The sequence below is a fragment of the Delphinus delphis genome, chromosome X (assembly GCF_949987515.2).
Source record: "Delphinus delphis chromosome X, mDelDel1.2, whole genome shotgun sequence".
NCBI classification, from domain to species: Eukaryota; Metazoa; Chordata; class Mammalia; order Artiodactyla; family Delphinidae; genus Delphinus; species Delphinus delphis.
The window spans coordinates 67,481,693-67,499,382 of record NC_082704.1 but is presented as its reverse complement, the minus strand read 5'-3'; the positions used below and the strand labels follow the sequence as shown (position 1 = coordinate 67,499,382).

Here is a 17,690-nt window from a genome sequence, read left to right as displayed (position 1 = left end):
TCCCCGCAAACCTGCTGCTCCTACAGTTTTGCCCATCTCAGCTAATGGCATCCCCAACTTTCCAGTTGCTCAGGACCCAAACCCCAAAGTCGTTCTTCTCTCTTTCTCTCCTTTCCCATCTCCGTTCTATTAGCATATCATGTTATTTCCACCTTCGTAGTATCCAGAATTGAACCACTTGTTACCACTATCATGGTCTGTGCCACCATCATCTGTCGCCTAGATATTAGCAACAGCTTCCTACCAGGTCTGCCTGTTAGATAAAGTTATTGGATCCTCTACATCGACTCTCGACACAGCAGTCAGAGTGATCCTGATGAAACATAAGTCAGGTCATGTCCTGCCTCTGCTCAAAACCCTCTAATGGGTCTCTATTTCAGACTAAAAGCCTAAGTTCTTACAATGGCCCACAAGGTCCTGAGTGATCTGTCCCCCCACGACCTGTCTGACCTCATGTCTTACCACTATCTCCCTCACTCACTCTGCTCCAGCCACTCTGGCCTCCTTGCTGTTCCCAGACAGCTTCAGGGTCTTTGCATTTGCTGTTCTCTCTGCCTGGAATTCTTTTTTTTTTTCATTTTTAAAAAATCAATTAATTTATGGCCACGTTGGGTCTTCATTGCTGCACGTGGGTCTAGTTATGGTGAGCAGGGGCTACTCTTCGTTGCGGTGCATGGGCTTCTCGTTGCGGTGGCTTCTCTTGTTGAGGAGCACAGGCTCTAGAGCGCAGGCTTCCGTAGTGGTGGCACGCAGGCTCAGTAGTTGTGGCTCACAGGCTCTAGAGAACAGGCTCGATAGTTGTGGTGCACAGGCTTAGTTGCTCCACGGCATGTGGGATCTTCCCAGACCAGGGCTCAAACCCTTGTCCCCTGCATCGGCAGGCAGGTTCTTAACCACTGCGCCACCAGGGAAGTCCCTCTGCCTGGAATTCTTTTCCTCCAGATATCTGCGGGCCTCACTCCCTCACTTCTTTCAGATCTCTGCTCAAATGTCACCTTCTCAATAAATCCTTCTTTGACCATCCTCTTATAAAGCACCATCCCCAACTCTGCTGCCCCCCCAAGTCCCTTCATTGTTTCATTTTCCCCCAAATCAGACATTGCCTTCTAATCTAGGTGCCTGGTGCATAGTAGGCACTCAATGAGGACTTACTGAATAAACAGGTAGACTGAGGGGATCAGTGAGGCTGCTCTGGGCCATCTCTGGACCATGTGACCTGGATTCACAGGAGCAGGTTGTATAGGGGAAACAGAGAGCCCACTAGTCCATAGAAGTTAGCAGGTCTAGCCAGGGTGACCTTGGGCAAGTCCCTTCTGCTCTATGATCCTCAGTTTGCTCTTTGATAAAGTGAGGGATCTGTGATCATCTCTAAGGGGTAAAGTGAGGGCCTGGCCATCTGGGTTTGCAACTCAGGCCCCATGGACACAAGGGCAGAGGTCCTCACCCCTGCCATTCCCTTTTGCTTTCTTGACCTCTTCCAATGTGCCATCTTCTTTTCAACCCACATCTGTAAAGACACCATGGTATATAGCTGGTTACATAATGATGGGGGATGGGGTGGCTGCCATCAGCCACATTCGATCAAGCCAGCGGTGCTCTGCAAAGGGTATCTGGCTCTGACCCAAAGGCCTGGTGCAAGGGAGAAGTCTGGCAGAGCCCAGCAGTTGGGAGGACGTCCTACTCCACTTTCCAGAGCAAAAGTTTCTACCACACCTACCACTCAGGTAGGCCCATCTCTGGAGCAATGCCATCTCCTCTCCTAGACCAAACTAAATTCTTCTACCTAGTCTAGTTGGGGCCTAGCATTTTTCAAACATTTCTCACTTAAAATTTTAATCCTTGCAATAACATTATGAAGCAGGCATTCTTCGACCCATTTTTCAGTGAACACTGAGTCTTGGAGGGATTAAGGAATTTGCCCAAGGTCCCAAGCAACCTCTCATCCTTCTGCAGGAATCACTTGGAAATCTGTTGACCAAGGTCTAGGAGGCTCATCTGTGTGGTTGGAGCTGTGGGAGAGGCAGGAGGGAGGATGCTTCCTTCTTCCTTCTGCTCCATCTAGGACACAGGTGGAGCCCAAGGAGTGGAAAGCAGGCCAGCCCAGATGGAAGTCATCACTCTCCTGCCGGCTCCCTGAAGGCTGAGCAGAAGGGAGGCGCCTTCCCTGCCTAGCCTTGCCAGGAATCTGGGTGTCCTGAGAGGCTGAGACCAGTGAGTGATGGGGGTGGTGTGTGGGGGGTACTCCATGTGATAAACTATTTTCCTTTCTCATTCCAAAGATCAGAGAGCACTTGGTGAGCAGTTCTTTGTTCCAATGGAAACAGAAAACCAGAAAAGCCCAGTGGGGGTTGGCCAAACTTTCCTTTGTCTTCTTGGGCTGAGAGGCTAAATGGGAGGACTATGCAGCGGGGGTGGGGCAGGGCCCCCATAAGGGCAACAAATCAGTAGAAGGGGAACCAGGACAGGACTCTAGCCAAAAAAAAAAAAATCCACAAAGAGCTAAGTACATGCTGGTGAGGAGGCCTTGCAGCCTCTTTCATGCAGCCTTACTCCATGTGAGTCTGCTAAGTCTGACAGCCCCCGCAAGAGGCCAGTGGGGACTCCAGAGACACAGCTAGTGCTCTCCTGGCCTAAGTAGTACCAAAGGCACCTCCGGGATCACTGCTCTCCACGCATCCTCTGAGCTCCCTGGCCCAGTCTCTTTCCTGCCCCCTCCCCACACCATGCTCCCACCAAGAAAAATAGGAACTCAAATTTGTCAAAGTCATTCAAAGTTTGCCAAGCACTTCCCTATATAATAGCTCTTCAGGAGGCAGGGGAGCCTATTGGTTAAGAACACAGGCTCAGGGCCCAGACTGCCTGACTCTGCTGTGTGATCTAACCTTGTGCTTCAGTTTCCTCATCTTTAAAATGGGACTGATCACAAGGTCTGCATCTCAAGGTTGTTTTCAGATTAAATGAGCTAATGGTTAAGGTCCCTAAAAGTAGAGATTACTTTGTCTTTTATTCACTGCTATACCCCTAAGGCCTAAACAGTGCCTGGCACCTGGTAGGGACTCGACAAATATTTATGGAATGCATCTGAAGTGCTTGGAATGGGAACTGGTACTTAGTAAACACAACAAATATTAGTTGTCATTATCTTTCACATTCTCACAACAATTCCAAGAGGAGCACTCTGGATTTCATGCATGTCAGTTTTCTTCCTCCATGTAAGGTTCAAGTTTAGAGTCAAGGCACTGTTGACTGGAAAAAAACACATAACCTAAAAGTTGAGAGTTATGTTTTATTCAGCAGACGTTCTGAGGACTTCTAGCCTGGGACACAGCATCTCAGATAATGCTGAGAAACTGTTCCTAAGAGCCAAGGGGGTGAGCCAGGATATACGGGAGTTTTTGCAACAAAAGACCAGGTAGTCGGAACATCAAAAGATTACTGTTAATGGAAGAAAACCAGATATCTCAAGTTAAGGAATTTAGCGCTTTCTATGTATGGGAAGATACAAGAGTCTGGGCTCACTGGAATCATTCCTTTGATATGCACCTCTGCTATCTGGGGCCAGTATCCTGTGCTTTCTCATCCTGAGTCTCCTCAGGGTACACCATCGGGGGTGGCTGCAGCAGTTGACTGCTAGATGGCAGGCATCCTTTTTCTATCCTGAGTTTCCTTAGGGGCAGCTGTAATGTGGTGGCTTGATGGCTGCAACATCCAGGCAACATTTTAGTTCACAGCACCAAAGACAGGCAACGGATTTTAAATTGAGGGAAATAATTTGGGCCACAGAGGATTAGGAATGCAACCCTCAAATCTGAATAATAGCATCCATCCACCCATTCATTCGTTCACTTGTCCACTCCACAAATATTTCATGAATACCCCCCATGGGCCAGACCCTGAGCTGTGAGCTGGGGATATATTGATGACAAGACAGACAAGGATTCTATGTTTGAGGAACTGAGATTCTAGTGGGAGGAGACAGGCAAAAGCAAGAAAAGACTTAATTTCAGATAGTAATAAATGCTATGAAGAAAATAAAGCAGTATAATGATGTATAGAGTGGCTGAGGTATATCTCTAGGGGGGTTGAGAAAGGGACATAGGAGCTCTTCTGGGGGTTCTTGATCCCAGGTCAAGAGCCCGTGCCTTGAGTTGGTCAACACTACCTCATCCCGAGAGCATTTATATGCCATCTGCCCAAGGCAGGAGTCAGTTGCTAAGTGTAGCTCCCAGAGGTCTGTACACGGGGCTCTGGGTGTGAGGGGCTGGAAAGAGGGGGGTGTGAACATATTGTACCTGAATTGAAAGATTCTGGCATTAGTCGTCCTCTGGCAAAAGCTGTTGGTTGCATTAGGTGAAGTGATGGTAGAAGCCTGAGAGCTTACTCTTAGGTTCTTCTGCACTCCCAGGGAGGAGATGTCTGGCCAGTGCCCTTATGTCCATGCTCCTTCATGGTACCACCTTCACATGTGCACACACCACCTCATCTTCAAGACAGCCCAGGCACCGTCTCCACCATCACAACCCTTGTCACACTTGAATGCCCTTATTCATTACATATTTGGGCATCTCCAGAGCCTGGTACAGAATTGATGCCTAATAAATGCTTATAGAATGAAAGAATAAATGGTGACTGCTTTCCTTCTGCTTCCTCAACTGACTGGCTCATTCTCACTCACACATCAAGACTCAGCTCACAGACTTCCCTGGTGGCACAGTGGTTAAGAATTTGCCTGCCAATTCAGGGGACACAGGTTCAAGCCCTGGTCCGGGAAGATCCCACATGCTACGGAGCAACTAAGCCCGTAAGCCACAACTACTGAGCCACGTGCCACAACTACTGAGGCCCACGTGCCTAGAGCCCGTTCGAGAAGCCACCGCAATGAGAAGCCTGCACACCGCAACGAAGAGCAGCCCTGGCTCGCTGCAACTAGAGAAAGCCTGCTTGCACCAACGAAGACCCAACGCAGCCAAAAATAAATAAATTTATTTTTTTAAAAAAGACTCAGCTCACACAGTCGTCTTATCTCCTTGCGTCCCACCTGGGGAGCTCTTGCTCATCCTTTACTCCTTTTGTGAAGCTTTCCTTGACCTCTCCAGGCAGGGTTGGTCCCTCCCACCTCTGAGTGCTCCAGCACCTCCTATTCCCTCCCATCATAGCCCTGATTGCTCTAGGGGTGCTATCTGCTACTGCTCAGCCACGTCCCTTAACCTGTAATTTTCTCAGTGGCAAGGACTGCACGTTTCCGTTATCTCCACACCTCCAGCACTAGCCCCTAGAGGGCGCTCAATAAATATTAGTGGAATTGATGGAAAAAACAAATGAATTGTCGGTTTTGCTTAGAGCTTCCTAGGTAGTGGTGTGCTAGAGCTGGCTTGGGCTTGTGGCTCATGAGAGCCAATTGTTCAATATTTAGGAAACCTGTGAGCCAATTATTAAACGCAGCTATTGTTAAAAATTAAATTATAGGAGAAAACAGAAAACAAGCCAACATGAGGGATATTCTACCAAGTAAGTGACCGAATAAATGCAATATGGGATCCTGGATTGGATCCTAGAACAGAGAGAAGACTTTTGTGGAAAAATCGGTGAAATCCAAATAAGCTTTATACTTTAGTTATTAATGTTAATTTCTCAGTTTTGACACGTTTTATAATGATGTAAGATGTCAACATGAGGGGAAAGATTCTTGTTTTGTTCATTGTACTCTAGCCTTGAGAAAATGATGGAGAAAATGTTAATAATGTACATTAGGTCAGGCGGTTTGAACGAGACGAAGACGGAACCGGAGCCGGAAGATGGCAGTGAATGTGTACTCAACGTCGGTCACCAGTGATAACCTCAGTCGACATGACATGCTGGCCTGGATCAATGAGTCTCTGCAGTTGAATCTGACAAAGATTGAACAGTTGTGCTCAGGGGCTGCCTATTGTCAGTTTATGGACATGCTGTTCCCTGGCTCCATCACCTTGAAGAAAGTGAAATTCCAAGCTAAACTAGAACACGAATACATCTAGAACTTCAAAATACTACAAGCAGGTTTTAAGAGGATGGGTGTTGACAAAATAATTCCTGTGGACAAATTAGTAAAAGGAAAGTTTCAGGACAGTTTTGAATTCGTTCAGTGGTTCAAGAAGTTTTTTGATGCAAACTATGATAGGAAAGACTATGACCCTGTAGCTGCCAGACAAGGTCAAGAAACTGCGGTGGCCCCCTCCCTTGTTGCTCCAGCTCTGAACAAACCGAAGAAACCTCTCAGCTCTAGCAGTGCAGCTCCACAGAGGCCCATTGCAACACACAGAACTACTGCAACCCCTAAGGCTGGCCCCGGGCGAGGTGCGGAAGAATCCTGGTGTGGGGACCTGGGATGACGAAGCAGCCGAATTGATGCAGCAGGTCAACGTATTGAAACTTACCGTCAAAGACTTGGAGAAAGAGAGAGATTTCTACTTTGGAAAGCTAAGGAACATTGAATTGATTTGCCAGGAGAACGAGGGGGAAAACAACCCTGTATTGCAGAGGATTGTGGACATTCTCTATGCCACAGATGAAGGCTTCGTGATACCTGATGAAGGGGGCCTGCAGGAGGAACAAGAAGAGTATTAACAGCCTGGACCAGCTGAGCATCATCCGAATTCTTCACTCCAAATCATGTGCTTAACTGTAAAATATTCCCCTTTCTTATTCTTAGAGGACTCACTGGTTTCTTTTCATAGGCAAAAAGTACCTCTTCTTAAAGTGCACTTTGCAGAAGTTTCACTCCTTTTCCAATAAGTTTGAGTTAGGAGCTTTTACCTTGTAGCAGAGCAGTATTAACATCTAGTTGGTTCACCCAGGGAACAAAGAGGCTGACCATGGGGCTCACTGTGTGGATGCTGGTAGCACTGATGGCTGGAGAAGGGGGAGACCTCAGTAGAGATGTGTAAAGACTGGTTTGAATTTTAAGCTAATGTGAAATCTTGACAGAGAACGTTTTAATAAATAAATGCCTTAAGAGTATTTAAAAGATGCTTCCATATTTCAAAATGTAAAATGTAACATGACAGGAGCTTCTGTGTGTTTGACATTGTGTCTGGGAAGGAAGGGCCAGAACCTGGAACCTTTGGGAGCTGCTGTTCCCAGCCCTCACGGGGCTGCCTGATCCTCATTTCCTTCTCTGTGCCAAGCTGTGCTAGCTTTTTTATGTTCATCATCTCAGTTGCTCTTCACCTCAACTCTGCGAAGTGTAAATATTATGGACATCATTTCTGAGGATGAGATGAGGATATTAGGGCTCAGAGAGGTTAAATGACTGGACCAAGGTCAAGTAATTGCTGTATAGTGGAGTCAGGATTAAACCCTACATCTGAGTTCAAAGCTAGTTGTATTAGTTTCCTATTGCCCCTGTAACAAATTACCACAAATTTGGTGGCTTAAAGCAACAGAAATATATTGTCTTACAGTTCTGGAGGTTAGACCTCTGAAATGGGTCTCATTGGAGTAAAATCAAGGTGTTGGCAGGGCTGCATTCCCTCTGGTGCTTCCAGCTTCTAGACGCTGCCTGCATTCCTTGGTTTTTGTCCCCTTCCTCCATCTTCAAAACCAGTAACGGCCGGTTGAGTCTTTCTCATATCCCATCTCTCTGACCTTGCTTCTGTTGTCACATCTCCTTCTCTAACTCTGCCTCACATGCCCCCCTCTTTCACTTTATAAGGACCTTTGTGATTACATTATGCCCACCTACTACATGCAAGAGAGTCTCCCCATATTGAGGTCAGCTGATTAGCAACCTTAATTCCATCTGCAAACCTTATTTCCGAACTTTGCTATTTAACCTAACATATTCACAGGTTCTGGTGATTTAGGGCACAGACATCTTTTGGGGGGGGGGCATAATTTTGCCTACCACACTTATTCTTCTTCTATGACCCTTAACCACCTTGCCTCTTGTTTTAGGGGTTACATAATCCGATAGAAGGCCGATATTATTCTCCCTGACACCTGCATGCCACACATCTCCATGCCCTCCACTTTGGGTAAAGTGCCTTCTTTCCTTCCATTACTATCCCAGCTGCCAGAGAACCCTGTGGGAGAATGGTTTCTAATCCCTGGGGCTTTTAATCCTGGACCTATATTTTACCTTGGCTCTTACTAAAGTGTTTTTTAAATAGTTTCCAGGATTTTTGTGGATTGCTGGCTATTTCAAAGCTCCTGTTCATTTTTTCCTTTCTCCAGTGCTTGTATGGGGCCAGAGCCCCCTTTCCTACATGGTACGTCTCATCGTACTGTGGTTTATCCACTCCCACCTTCTGGACCTGTTTCTAGTCACTAGCCAGGATCCTGCATTATTTATTTGTGCTTCTCACAGATTTTTACATTGCTGTATTCTAGAAAAGGCCTTGGACTTACTAAAATGGCCTTTCCCCATGCCTGCTGATGAGGCGTCTGTCTGTGTTTAATATTACTCTCTGACTGGCTTTTCAGAATCAGACCCTCTAAGTAGTAGTTCCCTATCTTCCCTTGTTTCCTCCACTCTGAGATTCCTGATTCTGGTCACAAGAAACCTCGTCCACTGAGACCAACCAAAGGCCAGAGGTTGCCGTTCCCCCAAGAAGGCTTCATAACAGCCAGATGCACCCCTTCACTACCTCTGAGCTCTGACTACAACCTTCTTGGTTCCCCCATCTATTCTTGCCAAAAGCCTCGTGCCCTTTCCTTCTGCCTGTCAGATTCATACCCACACTTTGGGGCCTGGTCTGAATCTGACCACCTTGAGGAAAGTTTTCCAGATTATACCAACCCAAGGGACTCACGTCCTCCTCTGAGCACCTCCAGAACTTATTGTCAGTAACACTTATTTTGACAGTGTATCATCTACCATAATGGACAGGTCATAAACCGGTGGCTGGTGGGCCGAATAATGCCCACAGATATGTTTGGTTTAGTCTGCTTGTGGTTTGTTTCTTTTCTAAATTATTTGTTAACAAGTCACAATTAGTAATCTTTCCATTCAATCTGGATTTCTGGCTTCTTTGAAAAACAGAGAAGTCTAGTAATACTGGCTCTGCGTTCTCACAGGTTAGTAGTTAGCTGGATTGGGGTGATGGCTTCCCTGTTAGATGGAGCTCCTGCTCTCCAGTTCGCCACAGTTCCCACCACTCCCTATTATTATTATTATTATTATATTACTCCAGCCTCCTTCTCTCATTTATAGTAGTTGCCTGGCTCCTCAAGGCATTCAGAAATTCTGAAATATTCCACACTTATCTAAATGTCCAGCTGTATTAGAGTCTCTTGGAGGAAAGAAACTTTATTTTGAATTTATTTTGTTTCTCCCATGCATCTCTGTACCTAGTAGATGCTCAATAAGTATTGAGAGAATAAAGACTTTCCTGAATCATCCTCCAGATGACTCTAGAATGTGTAAAACTTTACTTTTACTCCAAGGTAAAGCTTTATAAACGTACTGTCTGTTGAGAAAGTATCAATGTACCTGACTCATGCTAGATGCCTCAGAACAACAGAGGAGGAAACCGAGGCTCAGAGAGCCTATGCAGTAGGGCTGGGGCTGGAGATCTGGTCGTTTCTGGGGTAAGGGCCAATGCCTGTGCTTGATGAGGAATCTCTCCTAAACGTCAATGCTGGAAGCAGAGAGGAGCTGCCCCTGGGACTCTCTGGTAATGTTTGTCCACAAACTTTGAGAGTTACTTTGTTTGGATAGAGAGTAAGCAGTTACTAAATGTCCTTTCTGTGCTGGGCATTTATGAAGTAACTCTGCACTTATTCTTGGGCTATCAGGAATTCTGAGCTTCCTGGGCAGCTCACTGAAAAGCTGAGGGACATACAGCTAGATTGAACCTAATTGTTCATGGCATTTGGAGCCCCTTTGGTGAGTCACGTTCAACTGAGAGAAGCATCTGCTTATTTCCTTGCCCATATGTGCACAGAGATTGTGCTATTCCCTCATGCCATCACTGGTGGTACTGATGTGTGGTGTGGGATGGGAAAACATGCAGAAATGATGCATGTTTCATTGCGCAGCAGCAAGCAGAAAGGAATGTGAGAATACCGTAGACTCCCGCTGGGGCAGAAATCTGGTGTCATGTGTTGCTAAACAGCTGCAGGAAAATTTGTCTGGACCCGTGGAGGCAGAGAGGTGGGTTCACCAGACTTTGGTTCTGAGTAACTTTGAGGGCAAAGAGGTTGTACAGGAAACAGATACGGTGCATCTAGAAGCTTGACCCTGGAGGCTTCATCTGCCTTCTTTGCCACCCTGCCCCCTCCAGCCACCACCAGTTCCAGCTGTGGCTAGGAGAGGAGGGAAGCGGGAAGGCTTCAGCCCCAGGTTCCTGTAGGTCTGATGTGCTCACAGGCCCTGCTTAGGGCCACCGAAATGCTCAGACAGAAGGAGCTCCTGGGCCAGTCCTAAAGGAGGCAAGATAGGGCAGGGGTCGTGTGGGAGAGGCAGGGCAAAGGATTCATATGGGGGCTTTTATCCTTCAGACTCTATAGGAGTTTATAGGACTATAAGAAACATGGAATCCGTAACCTTGGACTCACCTAGAACCGGGTTCAAGCCCTTCCTCTATTCCTACAAGGGTGGCCTTAGGCAAGTCATTAATCTCTCCAAACCCAAGTTTACTTCTTTCTGTATAGTGTGAGGAGTCACGAGGCGATGTTTGTATGGGGCCTGGTCCATATTTTAAGAGATGGGAGCTGTGAGCTTTCTAATGATGCAACTGAGCAATAAGCTATCATATTGGTTATTATTTATTGTGGGCTTACTATGGGCCAGACACTGTGCTAAACCATTTCAGTCCATTCTCTCTTTTTTTTTAATTAATTAATTAATTTTTATTTATGGCTGTGTTGGGTCTTCATTTCTGTGCGAGGGCTTTCTCTAGTTGTGGCAAGCGGGGGCCACTCTTCATCGTGGTGCGCGGGCCTCTCACTATCGCGGCCTCTCTTGTTGTGGAGCACAGGCTCCAGACGCGCAGGCTCAGTAATTGTGGCTCACGGGCCCAGCTGCTCCGTGGCTTGTGGGATCTTCCCAGACCAGGGCTCGAACCCGTGTCCCCTGCATTGGCAGGCAGATTCTCAACCACTGCGCCACCGGGGGAGCCCCCCATTCTCTCTTTAATCTTTCAAAGATAAAGAAATTGAGTTACAGAGAGGAAGAGTGACTCATCGAAGGTCATCCAGCCAGTAAATGACAGAACCAGCACACACTCGATACAGAGCAGTTCCAGAGCCCACACTTCCAACCAGACCACCTGTCACGCATTTGTTCCACTTCGCACATGAGGAAACTTGAGGTCCAGGAGGCACTAGCATCAGAGACAGAGCTTAGGGCTTTAGATGTCTGGCTCTGCTAGTTAACATGCTGTGTGACCTTGGGCAAGTCACTCAACCTCTCTGAGCTTCAGTTTCCTGATTTGGAAAACATCTGAGTCCAAAGCCTCTGGCAGCCTGTACAGTGAGAAGCAGTATCCTATGGGAGAAGGTGGAGGGGAGGGAGCTCAGAATCTACCAGAGACAGAGAATGAGAAGAAATGGGTGTGACTGGCTTTACAAACTGGAGGCAAGTCTGGAAATAGAAACTTACCAGAGTGAACATGACCAGTTCACACCACCCATTTAGCAGAGAGCCCACAGAGGCCGGGGGGGGGGGGCGGGGGCGGGGGGGGGCAGGGGGGCCGGCAGGAGTATGGCCAGCTTAGTCGGCACCCACACAGTGAGCTGCTGTTGCCACCTAGGGGACAGGCAGTGACCATGAACTTGGGCTGAGCAGTACAGCACATTCCCATCTCCTGCTGGTTTCCGGAGTGGAAAGGGGCGGCCAAGCCTTGCTCCAGGAGTGGGGAGGAGAGTGAGGAAAAGGAACGGAGTGCTGCCTCTGCTTTGGGAGTTATAAATAAATCCATCTGGAAGTGTTTGGGGGCTGTGGGAGCCTGAGGCCGGCCTCTGCAATTCAGGCCATGTGGCACACATTTCCATTTACACCAGACCCGCCCCCCAGTCCCAAGAGACTGTCTGATTGGGCCTGTCTGTTCCAGCCCGAGCTGGGCAGGAACCTCTCAGGCCTCCACTCTGCTTCCAGCCCCCGCCCTAACCCTCCCCTCCTCCCAGGCCAACTCCAGCAAGATCATGTGTGAGAAGGTACTTCAAAAAGTTCACGTGCTATTCAAGTGCTGGTTGAATGAATGAATGAGTTTCAATTCATCATTTAACTGGCAGTACGTTCTGCTCGCTAGGAAGGGACCCCGTGGTAGTTCTGGAAGGTGACGTGTTCTTGACTTTTAGCCTCCATCTCAGGATCATCTTTACCCTTCCCAGCTAAGGCTGGCTAAGGGACAAAGGCACTGCCCAAGTCTTGTTTGTTTTTCTATCCCCAGCACCAGGGCAATGCTCAGTAGGTGTTGCTTATATGAAGGGGTGAGTCAATTTATTAATTTAACAAACACTCATTGCACACCCTCATGTGCTGTGCACTCTGCTGAACACAGTAGAGAACAAAATAGACAGAATTCCTGCCCTCAACTGAGCTCGTGGTCACAGTGTTTCTCAGTGAGAGTACTATTGGCACGTGGGGTGAGACGATTCTTTGCAGTGTGGGATGGTCCTGTGCATTGCAGGATGTTCAACATCCTGACTTCTGGCCCACTTAGCACCCTGGAGTCATTGTGACAGCGAGAAATGCCTCTACACATTCCCAAATACTTCCAGGGGCTGGGAGGACCCACCCCTGGCTGAGGACCACTGCGGAGGGACTTGACAGGACATGAGGGAAGGAAGGCCATCCCCAAGGTATGAACGTGTTGAGTCCTCCAAGTCCACATGGAATTGGTGGTTTAGAACTGGGAAATCAAATTTGTCCCAGAAAGGTGTAAAATAATCCTTCAGTGGCTGAGTTAGGCCCCAGAAGCCTGTAAGGTAGCCTAGGTCCACAGTTTCCTCGGGCTGGCTTAGGGCTGAGCTGCAGGCACCCTGATGGCAGTTTTGAACATGATGAGATGATGAGATGGTATTTTGAGAATGTTCAGAAAACAACCACTATTTGATCCCAGGTGCACGTTAGAAGTCAACCTCAAGATATAGATTTGGGATAAATCCACTTTGAAGTGGGAGTTAGGGTTGAGACCCAGCATCCGTTAAGATCATCAAGGGAGAAGATATTGGGGAAAAGGTGAAGAATGAATTCAGAACAGAGGCTGAAGCTGGAGAAGTAGGCCCTGGGGGCACCTCTGCCCCTTCGTTTCCATTCCCAAGGTTAGCACCCTAGTTCAGGGCCTCTGCTCATGCCACGACCATTGCAGCAGCCTCCTAACTGGCCTCCGTTTTTCTTCTGGTCTCTCTGCCTTCCAGAATTATCTTCGTAAAACCTGGCTTTCATCACGTCCCTTCTCAACATTCACAAGGTCCACCCTCACACCCTAACCCCCTCAGTCACGCTGCCCAGCAAGCTGGCTCCAGATTCTCCTTCAAGGATTGTTGGTGCTCATCTCCTAGACCTTACCATCTGGCCACACAGAGCGCCAAACACACACTGTCCTTCTTTCACCGATGCCACCTCCTCCCCTGGGATACCCTTTGACCCCCTCTCCATTTGGAAAAATAAATTCAGGCTTCAAGGCTGAGTTCAAGCCTCCGCTCTTTTGTAAAGCTTTCCCCCACCCCTCAGAGGCAAGCACACTTTCCCATCTCTGTACCTCCCTCTCCAGCTCTTCATAACACTGTGGGGCTTCTGTCTCTCCCACTAGATTGAGAGTTCCCTGAGGGCGGCAGCCATGTTTTGCTTTGTCATCCCGTTACCCAGCCTAGTGTGAAGGGACGGGAAAGTGGGCTTGGGGATGGGCTGGTAGGACAGGGCAAAGAGAAAGTACAGTGGTCTCCCCCAAGCCTGACAATGCATCCACTTGAGCCACTTTTAACTGCTCTCTCCATAAGCACTGTCTTCGGATGAGGGTTAGTGAAAGAGCTAAGGGAGAGAAGGAAAAAGATGGAGAGCCAAGGTGTGGGCAGGCAGAGGGGGCTGAATGGAGAAGAGAGGAGAGGCTGAGAGGATGAAAGAGGAGAGGAGAGAGCCACGGTCTGCTTCAACGGCTTTCCATACATAGAAATTCAAACAACCTGGAACGGAATAAGAAAAGATTTGGGACTCTGGAAATGAAAGCAGCTGCCTAGGCAGGTCAGCTGAATGTACGGTTAATTAATAGGCATTAATGCCCTTCAGTGACCAGCTGTGCATGGAATCACGTCCTGCTGGGATCAAATGCCAGCTGCCCAGGATGCCCATTTAGTAAAGAGCAAAAAACAGCATTGGCATAAAAGAGCCAGAGAATTCCTCAGAGAGATCTTCCTAAGGGCAACGGGGGCCACTGGAACTCCATAGTTGCACCATACCACTGGCCTGGCTCTTGCCAAAGATAAGGGGACACGAGAAGAAAAACAACATGTAGTGAGCAGCTAGTATCCCAGAGGCCACACCAGACACATTTTACGCACACAAGCTCTTTTGATCCTTAATGCAACTCTGTGAGGTAGGTATCGTCTCTATTTTACAGGTTAGAAAATTGAGGTCCTTGGAGGGTTAAGAATCTTACCCAAGGGCACATAGGTTCAAAGTCCTGGATCCAGGATTCCAGTGCAGTTCATCCCCTCCCTGATTGGCAGCAATTTTCTCCCTGGTCTTGCTGACTTTGGCTGTGGGGCTGATCTCTGGGTTGATTTCTCTGAACATAAACAAAATACCATCAGTTTTTCCTGGCTCTGGAATGAGTCCTCAGAATCATGTGCTGTTTTCCAGTTTGCAGCTGGGTGCCTTTGCTGGGTGTTCACGAATATGAAGCAATAGGCCTTGTCCTGAGCATCAACAGTGTGCACTCAAAAAATGCCAGGGTGCTTTTCTTCCCAGAAGATACTTCAGGCTGGGGGCTTTTAGCCCGTGGAGCCGAGTTTTCTATTTTCTCTTTCTTCCCAATGATCTGCCAGTGATCTGGTTGATGGCTGCCAGGCAAAATTTAAAATCCTTATCAAAATCATGGTACCTTTGAGATGTTGCCCACACTGTGTTCTGACTATCCCTGGGACCCATCCCTATCTGCTCAGTGGTTGATGGATGCCATCCATCTGCTGCCAGCCTGTGAGTGATGGTGAGCAGAGGACAGGAGGTAGGAACAGGGCAGGTGTGGACAGTGTTTCCCAGAATTCTGATGTGACATGGCTAGGCCAACTCACGGAGGAGCCAGTGGAGGCAGAGGCTGGACCCAATTGGGGGCACAATGGCACGCAGCACAACCCCCATAGAGTTGTGGTTTTAGGGTGGGGTAGGCTGGCTAGAAAGTCTGTGATGATAGTTTTATGGAATTGTTCTGGAGTCAGGTACACTCTGGGAACCTTTGGGGCTGGGCCTTTGGCCTAGAGTTGTGTGTCCTACACAAGTGGTAATGGATTAGGATTATCGAGCCGCATGCAGGGCCTTCTGAAATCTTGTGGAGTGACAGAATTTTCAGTGATATTCAGTGTTAAGAGGTGACAAGTCTCTGATCTTGGGTTTGGGCTTTCGCTCTGGTCATTTTAGTGAACAGGATTTTTTGGCATCACCTTCAAAATCTATTTCAAATCCGACCACATCTCACCACCTCCATTGCTACCACCTAGTCCAAGCCATCATCCTCTCTTGCCTGTCACTAGTCTCCTAAAATGATGCTGTTAAAACATAGTCTATGTCAGTCTTTTACTCAACATCCTCTAATTGTTCCCCATCTCACTCATATTAAAAGTCTTTAGGGTAGCCTGCGAGGCCCTCAGAATCTGCCACCCTCCTTACCTCCCTGACATGATCTCCTACAAATCCTTCCGTCACCTCCTTCATCCCAGCCACACTCGTCTCCTGATCATTCTTTAAGCTTTCCAGGTGCATTTGTGCTTTGTGCCTGCTTTTCCTTCTGCCTGGAATGCTTTACCCTAGTGTATCAGTCAGGATCCTGGGAGAGAGTGGTTATGGGAACTGGGGAAAGGTTGTTGTATGGAGAAGGCCACCTGACAGGAATTGTGGTCTTTGGTGGAGGGATGCAGCCAACCCGTGATGAACCTGCACAGCGAGAGCTGATGAAAAAAATCTCACTTTCTCTTTCCTTCTGATCTCCTTGCAGGTGCCTCCCATTGGTCAAACCTAACCCGAAGCCAGAGGGCGAGGGAACCTGTCGATGCAGTCTATACAGGTCAGCCTACCAAGGCACGAAGCTGGGTGGAAAAGGGTGGACAAGATCTGGAGGGGCAAATGGAAAATGTGCACAACCTCTGCATAGCTTTGTAGCTGGCTCCCTCACTCCCTCCAGCCCTCCACTGAAATGTTACCTTCTCAGTGAAGCCTTCTCTGGCCACCATTTCTAAAATTTCAGCCCCCAGCACCCAACACCTTACATCCATTCATGCTATGCTTTCGTATAGCACTTAATACCACATAACATATAATTTATTTATCTTGCCTATCATCTGCTCCCCCACTAGAATGGGAGTTCCATGAGGGCAGGGACTTTGTTTGATTCATTGCTATTATCACTGCCTAGAATAGTATACAGTAGGTGCTCAATAAATATCTTGTCAATGAATGAAGCACTCTCAGAGGCCCCCCTACGGTGAGTCTGCTCTCAGCCAGGCACAGCTGGGGGTAGGTGTTCAATTGTTGTTCATGCCTGCTGCTCTCAGTTTTCTCCAAAGAGGCTCGACTGCTGCTGCGGTATTTCAAGTCAGAGGGTGGGGAGGCCTTTGGTGCCCTCAGCATCGAAACTTGCATGACAGTTTGTCAACTCGAACCTTATGGAAACTGCTGTTGCATTGATTAGCATGGGCTGAGCTTTGTGTATTTTTAAGTCAGCAGCAGTGGGTAGATTCACAGTCATGGGGACATTGGCCCTTCCAGGTGGTACACCCATACCTCAATAGTAGTGCTAATGGGCCTGTTTCCAAATAAGGTGGGCCCAGGAGGCACTTCCTTGAGGCTCAAGGGCAGGGGGATGTGAGCTGGGCCCTCTGGCCACAGTGGTGGTGAAACAGGGATAGGTCAGATCAGGACAAGCAAAACAGGTTTGAATTCCTAGTATTCTGTAGCTGTGTCCAGGATAATGTTTTTACTATACAAGTGGTATATGAAGATATTCTCATTGTGAAAAAAAATCAAACAGTCCAGCTACAGTTAAAATCCTCTTCCCTCCCCAGGTCTGCTCCCCAGAGGTAACAACCACTGTTATCAGCAAAGAGCGCTCTCTTCCTAATCTCTTTCTATGTATACATAGTTTGGTTGTATGTGGGTATTTAAAAATAAATGGTATTACACGGTATATATTGATCTGTAACTTGCTTTTTTTCAGTTAACAATGTATCTTGGAAACCTTACCATGTCAGGACACATGGATCTAACTCACTCTTTTTCAATCAAACTTTTCATTTTGAGGTAATTGAAGATTCACATGCAGTTTAAGAAATAATAGATCCCATATACCCTTTACCCAGTTTTCCTCAATGACAACCTCTTGCAAAACTATAGGACAATATCACCAGCAGGATAGTAACACTGATACAGTCAAGATACAGAACATTTTCATCACCACAAGGATCCTTCAAGTTGCCCTTTCATAGCTACACTCAGTTTTCTCCCCACCCCCCACCTCCTCCTTAACCCCTGGCAACCGCTAATCTGTTCTCCATTTCTA

The 17,690-nt window shown here is 47.6% G+C and overlaps 1 protein-coding gene and 1 pseudogene across 1 annotated transcript in view; both read left to right on the top strand.

Moving 5' to 3' along the window:
• The window catches only part of LOC132417799 (NHS-like protein 2), a 123,779-nt gene extending 106,476 nt beyond the window's left edge, over window positions 1-17,303 (top strand). Inside the window, exons 2-3 of the mRNA XM_060001594.1 lie at window positions 16,131-16,199; window positions 17,197-17,303. Of these exons, the coding sequence (XP_059857577.1) occupies window positions 16,131-16,199; window positions 17,197-17,252 (125 nt within the window). The 3' untranslated portion in view covers window positions 17,253-17,303. The remainder of the gene's footprint in view (window positions 1-16,130; window positions 16,200-17,196) is intronic.
• On the top strand, window positions 5,796-6,907 carry LOC132418984 (microtubule-associated protein RP/EB family member 1 pseudogene; annotated as a pseudogene).
• Window positions 17,304-17,690: the final 387 nt, after the last annotated feature.